The 12365-nt window shown below is 33.3% G+C and overlaps 1 protein-coding gene across 5 annotated transcripts in view; it reads left to right on the top strand.

Annotated features, from left to right (window-relative positions):
- LOC106884196 (uncharacterized) overlaps positions 1-12365 on the top strand; it is a 142508-nt gene that overhangs the window by 61767 nt on the left and 68376 nt on the right. For 4 of the 5 annotated variants that reach the window (XM_089365104.1, XM_089365103.1, XM_089365105.1 and 1 more), the window contains exons 2-3: positions 250-4237; positions 8860-8918. In XM_089365104.1, the coding sequence (XP_089221230.1) occupies positions 357-4237; positions 8860-8918 (3940 nt within the window). In that variant the 5' untranslated portion in view covers positions 250-356. Of the gene's footprint in view, positions 1-249; positions 4238-8859; positions 8919-9155; positions 9609-12365 lie in introns of all 5 variants that reach the window. The other variant, XR_016244736.1, reaches the window with a different exon arrangement.

Raw genomic sequence — 12365 nt, 5'->3', positions numbered from 1 at the left:
TGTATGTATATATATATATATATATACATATATGCATAAATATACATTTATATATGTGTATATGTTTTTGTATAAATATAGATTTTTATATATGTATGTGTATATATGCATGTATAAATATACAAATATACGTGTGTATAAATATACATAATATATATATGATATATATATGTATATGAGAAATATTTTTATTCATACTAGATAGTGATATACATGTTTCCTTTCTGTTTTTCAACTCTCATTTATCAGAAAGCTCGATGTGAATCCAATGAAATTATTATAGCAAAAAGCAGCTGTGTGAAGAAAACAAGAGTTTCTCCTAACCAGAATTTTATACTCCTATTTTCAACAAAATTATGTTTGAAAGCCAAGATGCTATAGATTTAAAACAACTGAAGCATTCAACTGGAAGAATACCAGAAGTGAAACATTTACCTTTGAAGCTATCAAAACTTGCTGTGCATAGTAAATGCCTCAATTGTAGGATGTGTGTCAATATACTTCGAAAGCATGCCATTAGGAAGCCTTTTAGGTCTGATACAATTTACTTCCCTAAAAAGCAAGTCAGACACATAAGTATGTACAGTCCTGTGCATTACAGTTTGAAAAATGATCTGGTTAGAAAATGTAGCAATAAAATCTATATACCCAAAAGAAATGGCTGCACAGAATATGCAGCTAGGAACATGAAAACGGGCAATGGTTACCAGTTTGAAGTGATTAGCAAATCATTTTGTCAGATATTCCAAGAAGACAAAGTTTCTACACCAGACATTGTTTTCTATTCTGTGGGCTTCACTGTTTTGTGTACTTCTGGCTCTGTATACGTTTTGCACCCAAAACTAAATTTCTCCCACAAAAAGTTGCACTTCAGGAGAATTCTCACTGCAAAGCACCTAAATTATTTCAGATTAAAAATATGGCTAAAGACCAAAAGAAATCTAATGTTTAAAACATTTAACTCACAAGGATTTCCTGAAAAAGATACTAAATTTTTAGTTGGTAATAAAGACGAGATATGTAATCAGCCTGACCTGGAATGTTTTCAATGTTTAGCACAGAAATACTCTAAAATAATTGACTCTTTACCAATTAATATTGATGAATTGAATCTGTGCCACAAATATAGGAACAGTGTACCTATCTATGAATTAAACAACACAAAACACTGCATTGCTTGTTTTGCAGTGTTTGTCAATGATATTTTTGAAATAATATTAGATTTCTGTCAACCAACTTTGGAAGTAATTATCATATTATTGATCAATTTAGAATTTCATGTGCCTTTCCTTTTAAAAGCACAGGAAAATGTAATTGAATTTTGGGATGGATTTTACATCGAGTATTTGCAATCTTTAGTTATGAAAACGATCCAGCTTCAAAAATTAAATTTGAAATTGGGTAATTCCTCCTGGAAAATGTTTTTTTTAATGACAGATCTAATTATAATCACCAGTCTTAATGTGAATGAATTGAATTACCTATTAGTGATAATCTTGCCAGAAGCTTTTGGTGCTTTTGAAGATTTTCCTAGGCCCAAGGTGACTGCACATATATTTGTTGGTAATGGCATTTGTAAGATGCATCAAATGTTGCGATATTTAAAAGATAATGTCTCTTCATTTGACGTGTGTACTCAATATAATGGTGTAGGAAATTTATGTGATAGGTTCTCTGAAGGAAACCATTCATCATCGAAGGTACCAAAGGAGCACTTTAAGCCTTTAATTCCAAGTAATATATTGGCCTCACCAGCATTAATAATGGATATAAAAGCTAGATATCTTTCCTTTTTCAGACAGCTATTTTGTTATAAGTTAACCAAACTAATAGATTTTATTGCTGTTTTGGCAGTGTCTGATGGTGCCGAAGCCAAAATATATTTGCTGATAGCAAATATATTCAAAGCTATAAAACTAAGGTTGTCACCAGTAGCTATTAAACACAGAAAGTTCTGTTTTAGAAATAGTCTTCATACCAAAGCTTATAAATCATTCAGTGAGATTTATCTTTGTAAGAATCTGTTTGATTGTTCACATATTTATTTGCAAATTAAATTATTTGAAAAGGCAGCTGTGCTGATGATTATATGGAAATCATCAGTTGTGTTTCCTTTTGATCCATTCAAGCATGCATTTCTTACAACAAACATTCTTTTAAACACAAAGGCTTCTGTTGAGAATTTTTATTCTACTTTTGTTAATTATAAACATTTCCAACAAGGACTCTTTTTTTATTCAAAATTATACATTAAATCAGGAATAAGGGAACAAAGTTATTTTGAAGAATTTACACAGAGTTTAGAGTGGGGGAAATATGGGATAAAACATGTATTTTTAAATATGAGAATTAAAATCATGAAATTCTGTAAATTTAATGTGAATATGTTAATGATTATGGCCACAAGGTATCTTTTGAAAAGTGTTCATCAATCAGACATAGTCAGCAAACATGAGATGTTGCCTTCAGATATTTTACATTCTTTAAGTTATGAAAAATATTTATCATTTGCTAATCATTTGAGAATTTTAAGTCAGAGTTTGTTTAATTTATTCACTTCTCTGATTACAATATATACTATCACTGATTATGATTCCTCAAGAGACCTATACTGTTCTTTACCCAATTGCAAATATAATACTCAATGTTTATGTGCAATAAGTGGTGTAAGATTTGGTATCATGGGTTTCAGATTAATTAGATTTCAGCTGTGGTTAGATTTTCCATTTTTCAATTTACATTTAGAAAGAAATGAACAATTATGTGCTGATACACAATTGAATCCATCTCTGTGTATTGGCCATGATAAAATAAGTAGATTATCAATGTTGAGTATAATCTGCAAATACTTCTCATCAGTAGAACAAACTAAAATAAAATTCCTAACTTTTTCTTTGATTAAAACGTATAACATTTCTAGAGTATTTACTATCGATTATCATGTAACTGTTTTTCATTGTAATGGGTTACATATAAGAAAACAATTAAAAAAATGTCTACATATAGGAAAAACTGACCCAAATTATCCTACCTCTTCAGATAAATATAAAGAGTTTTTAAAAATTTTCTGTAACTTTTCTATTTGTGATAAAACCTCTAAGTTGAGACCATTTGATCCAAAGCCATTGCATAATTATGTTGCAAACAAAGAAACTTCACAAACAATGTCAATAGTTAAAAGAAATCATTTTGGAGACTTGTGGGGAAATTCTGTCAGTTTGAAAGAACTTTTGTTTGGCATAAAAAATAAAACTAATTTTCTAAAATCAGACTTATTTTTAAATACTTCTCCAGCCAAGCTGTTTTATCTGAAGTCTTCAACAATGCAATTTTTTAAAAACTTTTTAAATGAAATCCCAATCTTAAATGTGACATATACTTTGTGTATAATACCTGTTGAGAGTTCTTCAAAGCCAAAAGAGAATCATTTCTTTGATGTACCATGTCACCCTACAAAATCATCAAAGCACAAATCTTTGAATGAATATCCATCTGAATCAGAAAAGACTGCACCTTCTTCTCTGAGTGATGTTCAAAACAAATCCAGCAGTCCACACAGCAGTTCCAATTACAGACAATCGCATACACAATCAGTGAGCTGTGCACCTTCAAACACGTGCAACAATGCACCAGCTGACTTCAGTTTAGTACCTTCTCTGCCTTTCACAGCGTCGTTAACGGACGAAATAACTATTAAAGAATCTAATCACGGCTTCTATTTACCTGAGATGGACAGCATGATGCCAACTAGTAAAACATTTGTACCAATAGACATGGCTAACATACCAGTACCAACTTATGGTTTCATGAAGGATTCCCATTATTACGGAGGAGATATGTATTTTGATAATGGCCAAGGATTTTTATATCCACAACCACCACCACCACCACCAACACCAGCAGCAGCAGCAGCAGCAGCAGCAGCACTTAAAAGACCAATTATCCAGAGAGCAATTCCATATTTAGACATGAATAATATTAGTCACCATCAAGCTGTGAATTTTCCTTCACCTATCGCAAATGGATATGAATCCTTTTCTAGCAAATTTCAAAGAAAACCAATTCCTCATTTGTCAGACTCTTCACTTAAGGAAACTTCTATGAGACGAAAAACCAAAAGATATCAACGGAAATTTTCTGCTTTTCCTCCTGATCCTGAATTTGAGGCAGCTTTCCGCAGAACGATGGTCGAGCAGTTTGCAACTTTCACAAACTACCCGTTTGAGTTTAGCAAATGGTAAGACTGTTTTGATCTACCTTATCAATTAATTAGAGTTGAAATTTATTGTAACATTAAATGAATACTTTACCCCATTTTAACAATCATATTATTAGTGGTGCTAGATATATTGATATTTCACAAGTTAGCATTAAACTGATGACATGATGCAACTAAGGCTTGGGGGTGTATTTCTCTACTTGTAAAATAATGTATTAGGAAAGTTTGGTATGAAAGATCATCCTTTTTTGGTGACTTACATTTAAGACCAACAGAAGCAAAATATTATAGACATTCTAATAACTAAATTTTTATTGTCAAAAATTCTTGGTTTGACTGACATTTTGAATAATTTAACCAAAAAGAAAAAAAAGAAAGAAAGAAAATCCCAAAAACTTTTAATGGTTGAGATAATTGATTTATGTTGTACAGTTATGAAATTTTTGCAAAGTATCTGGGGTACAAATAGCTTGCTGTCATTTGTAAAGTAGTGGTCCCAATTGTGAATTTACAGAAGTGTTATAGAATACTTCTATAGCAATGCAAGTGAAATAAAAATGGTTACATCTGAGTAATGATGTCTGACCACAGATTGTTTCATGTTGCTTACTGCTACATTGTAAGCACTGCATAAAACTCTTGGCCCTTGAGTTACTCTGTTATGTCTGCTAAATATTAATAAAAATATACAATGGTGGTGCCCCAACATGGCCGCAGCCTCAAGGCTGAAACATATAACAGAATAAAAGAATATGTTCATATGAATTCTATTTTTCCTGCTTGCATCAACATACCTATATATATGTGTGTGTGTGTGTGCGTGTACATATTTAGATATAGATATACATTTATGTACATATATATGTATGTGTATATACAAGTATATATATGCATATATATATCCACACATGCATGTACACTGCGTTCCACATTATTAGGCAAATCAACCTCCTCTCAATAAATGTATATTCATTCAAAACCAGTTGTTTTCCCATTGACTGTTGGCAACACCTATCTGTATACATTCAGTTAAAATAAATCGTATCTGAACAGATGAAAACAAACAGTGACCATTATCATATAGTAGCAACATTTCTGCTGTCTCAAATAATTAGGCAAGTGCCCAATTTAAGTATCATTAGGGGTCAGAAATGTGATCTTACCTTGAATGAGAAGTCTACCATCGTATCAGAGCTTGGAAAAGGAAAAACAACCATAGAAATATCAAAAATACTGGGAAAAGATCACCAAAAAATGAAGAAATTTGTGCAGTCTCCTATTTCAGTCTGGTCAAGGGCAGATTAGGGTAAATCGAGGGTTACTTTGAATCATACTTTGTCACGTGTCTGACAAGTAGAGAAGTCTTCAGTTCTTATGACAGGGAAGATGTATCGAAAATTACCAAGTGTCGCATCTTGAAGCAAATAGCCAGAAATGTTGAACCTGTTACAAGGCCCCCTATGAAGGCTGTTCCTAAGCAGAATAGACCGCAATTGGCAGAAGAATACATGAAGATAGATTTTTCAAGTTTGGTTCACTGATGAATGCCATACTACCCTTGATGGGCTACATATGGCTGGAGTAAAGGTTGGGTATCAATCAGCAGGAACCACCCTCATCGTTTGAGATGCCAACAAGGGGGAGATGAGGTCATATTTTGGGCTGGCATCGTTAGTGGTATGATGGTCAGGCCATGGAAAGTCCCACTGGCATTAAGATGACATCGAAAATATATGTTATCTTCTTAAAGGATAATTTCCAACCATGGTTGTAAAAGCAAAAACTTTCATTCAAGATAAAACTGGTCTTCATGTAAGATAATGCCCTATCTCATGCAGTGAAGAATTCTAAGGAATACCTGCAGCAAATAGGCTTCTCTGGAGGTTGTTTGATGGAGTGACCACCTTGTTCCCTTAACTTAAACCTGATCAAAAACCTGCGGAGTGTTTTGAAGAGGCATGTTTATCAAGATGGATGGCAGTTTTTAAGTAAAGTTGCCTTCTGAGACACTAGTGTAGATGCTGCTCAAAGCATGACACAAGGGGATATTACCTTGACAAATTCAGTGGATTAACATGTAAGGAAGGTTATTACATGTGGAGGATCATACATCAAACATTAGGAGCTGTATGACATCATAATCCCATGATTATTTTCATTCGAATGTATTATTATGTTTACCATGAAGTTCTTTGAGTAATTTTCTTGTTAAACTTTTACTGTTGAATTAAATAAATGTTCATCTTGACACAATTGTTTTTATTATACTTGCCTAACAATTGGTGATGGCGAAAATGTTGTCCAATCACAAAAATGGCTGCCATTTGTTGGCATCTACACAGATCTGATTTATTTTAGAAGAATATGTGCAGATAGATGTGGGAAAACAACTGGCTTTGAATGAATATATATTTATTTATTGAGAGAAGGTTGATTTGCCTAATAGTGTGGGACACAGTGTATATATATATATTATATGTAATGAGACCGAAGATGGGCAAGAGATTAGTAATATATTTATATACAACGTTACATATAGTTATGGGACATTATAAGATGAAGATAGACTCGTACATCTGTTTCAAAGATTTGGTGACTGGTTGATGGTATTATGCAAACATGCATATATGCCTATAAAAACCAGTAATTATTCTCAACAAAATAAGTGTAAAAATTTTTGCCAACTTGCATAATGCATGAATAATTTCTTGGTGGAACTATTGTTCCTTCTAACAAGAACATGTGACAGTTGCAGCTTGAAGATATTTAAGTGTCATTCTTCATGTAAGTTGTTAACTTCTTTTTGCTTATTTCTTATGTATAATTACTGCTCCACTATATATTTTTGTTTGCATGATATGCATTATAATTTACTAGTCACTGATTGTTTGAAACAGCTGTACATAACTCATAGAAATGAATTACTGCAATTACTCTTTTTCTTATGGACTAAATAGACATTTTAACCAGTTTAGGAAGTTAAGATATAAGAATCTGATCAATCTGAACACCAATTCAGTACTTGCCTATACCACACTTGTATGTACACTCCCACTATACATGTCACCTACATGCATACACATATGCACTGTCGTGGTTATGTGCCATGAAGTTTGCTTCTCAGCGACATGGTTCTGGGTTCAGTCCCACTGCATGGCACCTTGGGCAAGTGTCTTTTACTATAGCCTTGGGCCAACCAAAGTCTTTTGAGTGGATTTGGTAGATGGAAATATATATATATATATGTATATATATATATGTATATATATATGGCAAGCTTCTTTTTTTTTATGTGCCACTGGCTCTTGTGTGGGTGGCACATAAAAAAAAAGAAGCTTGCCATATATATACACACATATATATATATATGTGTGTGTGTGTGCTTGTGTTTGTCCTCCACCACCACTTGGCAAGCAGTGTTGGTTTGTTTACATCTCAGTAACTTAGTGGTTTGGCAAAAGTGACCTATAGAGTAAGTACCAGGCTTAAACAAAAATAAATACTGGGATCAATCTGTTTTACTGAACCTTACTAGGTGATGTTCCAGCATAGCCACAGACCAATGACTGAAAAGCAGGAGCAAGTGTTTTCTGCTGTAATCTTGGTGACCACTATATTGTAAGCGGAGTTTTTAGAATTCGGCAAATGGAAATTGCTCAGCTGTCCTACACACACACACACACACACACACACACATGCACATGCATATGTACAATATACTTGCTTGTGTCTGTGTGACTGTCAGTGTTGTTAATGTATTTCTACAGTGTTTATGTATTTCTGATGTCCAATAACCTAGCCGTTCAACAAAGAGATCAATGGAATCAGCACTAGACTGAAATAGTACTTGAGTTAATATGACTAGCTAAATCTTTGAAGGCAGTACCCCAACATATTTATTGAAACTAGTAAAAAAATATAAAAGAATTTCTTTTTTATTTTAATTGAGACAAGTATTTTGTCTCTGAGTTTTCGATTTCCTGTCTTTTACCCTTTTTTTTTTCTCTATGACATTTTTCAATCTCATCTTTTACCCTCAGGTATTAAACATAGCATTAAACACAATGACCTCACTTAGCAATAGCTATCTTCTAGTCTAGACAGACTTGGAAAGACTAAGACCACTCTTTCTCTCTCTCTCTCTCTCTCTCCCTCTCCCTCACACACAGGTGAAAAAAAAATTACTGTAGAAACAGTGTGGTATTTTTAATTTGTTAATGAACAGAATTAGAAGAATAACACTTCATTGAAATATAAATTCTCTTTTGATAGTGTCATTGAACCACTAAATTATTTATTTGTACAATTATATAAAGTTATGTATTATTATTTTGTAATATTAGATATATTATTAAACAGCAAATTCATTTAATGTACATCTAAAACTTGGTCTATAATACTCTAATTCATTGTACATGTGAGAATTCAGTTGCTGGTCAATTATAGACTGTGGTGTATATCTATATCTATGGCCTGATCACTGATATTTCACTGTATCTGTTAGTTCTCAGTTGTTGGTCAGTTATAGATGTATGGCTCCTTGTACATCAATGACTTGGTGACAATGCTTAATTGCTTTTTCTTGTTGAATTAGTTTTATTTTTTTTTATTGTGAATTAATCTAAGATTTTATCCAACAGGTGTTTGGAATGGTCTCAGTGGGACTACGGGAAAGCAGCACAAACATTTATATACAATGGTGAGTATGTTATTGTAAACAATAACAAGAACAGAATGCAGTAAATTTTAGAGTTTTGTTGTCAACTTTGCTTTAAACACGTTCATTCTCTCAGCTTTTGACAACCTTACCCATTAATCTTTGCTATTGAAATGTCATACTGAAGTCTATATATCAAGATGTTAATTGAACTGTCAAATTCATGCATAAGGTTAGTTTATACACAAACCATGTTTTTCAACATTTTGCTTTTTACAGGTATCTAACTGGAATCATAAAAGTCCTCAACTCTGTGTCTCATTTCCCAGAAAGTAGATTCTTCAGGTGGCCAACTGATGGAGTTGCCAAAAAAATCAGATTATTTTCGTGATAATCATTCTGGATCTGTGTTCTAAGTTCAAATTTCACCAATTTCAATTTCTTGAAGTTGATAGAAAAAATCCAGTCCCGCATTGATGTCAGATCTTCTCTTTTTGTCACTCTTTTTCTTCTGTCCATCTGTCTCTCTCTCTCTTTCTGGAAGAAATCACTTGTAGTCAGGGAAGGAGAGGAATGGGCTCCACAATGCAAAATCGCCCAAGACATACCACAGGCAGCGCTCCTTGTAACTCCCTCAAGGAGTTGTGGATCCAAGTTAAAAAGAAAACTTTACAATATTTACTTTCAGAAATAGAATTCTTTTGAGGTGGGTTTTGACATCTAATCTTCCAGGTTAGTAAAATATATATCAGTTATATTCTGGGATTATCATCAATCATCATCATCATCATCATCATTACTAATGCCAACCACTTTACAGAGTTACTGGTTGCTATTTACTTGGAACCATCACCAGTGTTTTTTATAGTACTGACACCCTCAATGTAAATTATTATTGTTACTATAATTGTTGGAGTTGCCACAATGATTGTACATTAGCCATTTTAAACCTTTAGCATTCAGTTCACTCTGTCTAATACTTATTTATTCATATTGTTTTGAATTAATCCTGCTTTATCTTATAGCTTCAAGATTTTGATGATGTGAGTGTATATTTCTAGAATGACATTGCAGAGTAGGTGTGAAAGTTCAGATCTGGTTAGTTTGAGCATAAAACGGGCAGAATATTTGGACTGGATATGGTCAGTTTAAATGCTAAAGGGTTAAAATGTCATTCCTCATTTGGTTAATCTGATCCTTGAAACACTGAGTTCAAATTCACTGTCTTTTAACTGGTCAGTGTCAGTAACATACATAGCAGTCATATTTATTTCGGTTTGATAGATTATTGTCGTTATAGATCTTTGAATTTACTTGTGCTGTACTCTTATGAGTAATATTTTGCTGACTGAATGAATATAAAGAAAATATTGCACTTGAGAAGCATCACCTCTCTCAACCATCTAATACACTATACTTAGAGTGCTTACCATCTGATTCTAATTCTTCCATACACAAACTATATGTTATGCTATTCAACATCAATAGTACTCTAATAATGCTTTGTTCTGTCAATTCTGATATACACCGATCATCTGTTTATCTTCAGTACTCTTTGTCCCTTCTCCATTAATAATATTCTGTCAACCACTATTAAACTCCACATATTACTACAGGGATGATGAACAAACCATCCAGACTTCCATATTCTTTCAATTTATTAACCTAACCACTGTTGATATCAGATACACCTGACATATATCAACTTCACCTTGATTGAACAGCATTTAAATATATACAATCTTTGACTTCACCTCATTTATGTCCTATTTTAATGGTGTTTTAATTGGAATCGGCTCATGTCTTCATTGATAGAATATGTGATTGATTGGACGAGAGTTTGCCAATTGATATTTGACACACTTATCAAATCAATTACTCCATCTCAGAGGAGAGAATGGTATTATCTACTAAATAGAATTGTTGCTTTCTAAGTAATCTTGGTTTCATTACATTCTTGAAAACCAATGAATCATCGATACATTTCCATTAGAATTCCATGTATAAATCAATCCAGCTCTATTGATGATCGGATATTAAATATTGTCTCTTTTGTTTTTCTTAAGAAAAAAAAAATTAATAAAATAAAAGAAGCCATCTTTAATCATAAATTCAAACACCACTTGCTGTAATTACTGTGAATTACAGTGTTGCTGTAACAGCATATTTACAGAACTGTGTCACAAAATTATTCAAAGCCATGATTATATTTAGCATGAAATGTTTGACATTCTTTTTTATATATAATTTTTATATTATAAATCAATTATTTTCAGCATTAGTTTAACATTCATTTAATGTTTAACATTCATTTTTCCATGTTGGTTTAAGTTTGACAGAAATCAATAAAATTTATTATGTAGTTTACATTAGGAAGAAGTAGAAAATAAAAAGCTTCTTATTGATAGTGATAATTATAATTTTAAAATTGGTTTCGGCGATTAGTTGGAAGATTCCATCAGTATTGTTATTATTAGAAAAAGACGAGGCTTTGCCCTGACACTTAGACTAATTATCAACCAATTATCCATAGTTTGTTTATATGCAAATTAATTGAAAAGGTTGTACTTTGTGGCCTCAGTGATAATTTCAAGTATAATAACTTGCATTTCTTGAAAGAGGTATGGAAGTGCCACTGTGAAAGATTGCTAAATGTGGAGTATGAATGGAAAAAGGAGAGCCTTCCTAATATGGATCCAACTGGGAGACCAGCCACCACAGTTGACAGTTGTATGATAGATAAAGCAATTAAGAATCTGAAGACAAGGAAAGTTCCTGGATCATCAGGAATTACTGCTGAATCAGTTAAGATATTTAGTGGAGTAGGATACAGTTTAGTCACTAGTATAGCTAACCAGGTTATCCATAATGATTGGTATAATAGTTGCTACAAGGGTAAAGGTGATGCCTTAGATAGAAACAGTTATCATCATCATCATCATCATCGTTTAACGTCCACTTTCCATGCTAGCATGGGTTGGATGATTTGACTGAGGACTGGTGAACCAGATGGCTACACCAGGCCCCAATCTGATCTAGCAGAGTTTCTACAGCTGGATGCCCTTCCTAACGCCAACCACTCTGAGAGTGTAGTGGGTGCTTTTACATGCCAATGGCACGAAGGCCAGTCAGGCGGTACTGGCAACGGCCCCGCTCAAAATGGTGTAATTTACGTGCCACCTGCACAGGAGCCAGTCCAGCGGCACTGGCAACGATCTTGCTTGCATGTCTTTACATGTGCCGCCGGCACAAGTGCCAGAAAAGCGACGTTGGGCACAGGTGCCATCACGATTTTGCTTTCGCTTGCCCCAACAGGTCTTCGCAAGCCAAGTTTTGTGTCCAATGAAGGAGATGACGTTGGTATGGGTGTCAGTCGTTGAATTTAGTTCGATTTCGATTTCCTCAAGTTTCACTATTTTCATGGGCTATCATTTGGGTGTTTGAGAATCACTAGATTAAGAACCCCTTGAAACTAATCTAATTCGAAGT

This window comes from Octopus bimaculoides, chromosome Z (genome assembly GCF_046866305.1).
Source record: "Octopus bimaculoides isolate indiv1 chromosome Z, ASM4686630v1, whole genome shotgun sequence".
Classification (NCBI taxonomy): Eukaryota; Metazoa; Mollusca; class Cephalopoda; order Octopoda; family Octopodidae; genus Octopus; species Octopus bimaculoides.
The sequence above is the reverse complement of the archived record's forward strand: the minus strand, read 5'-3'. Positions and strand labels throughout refer to the sequence as shown.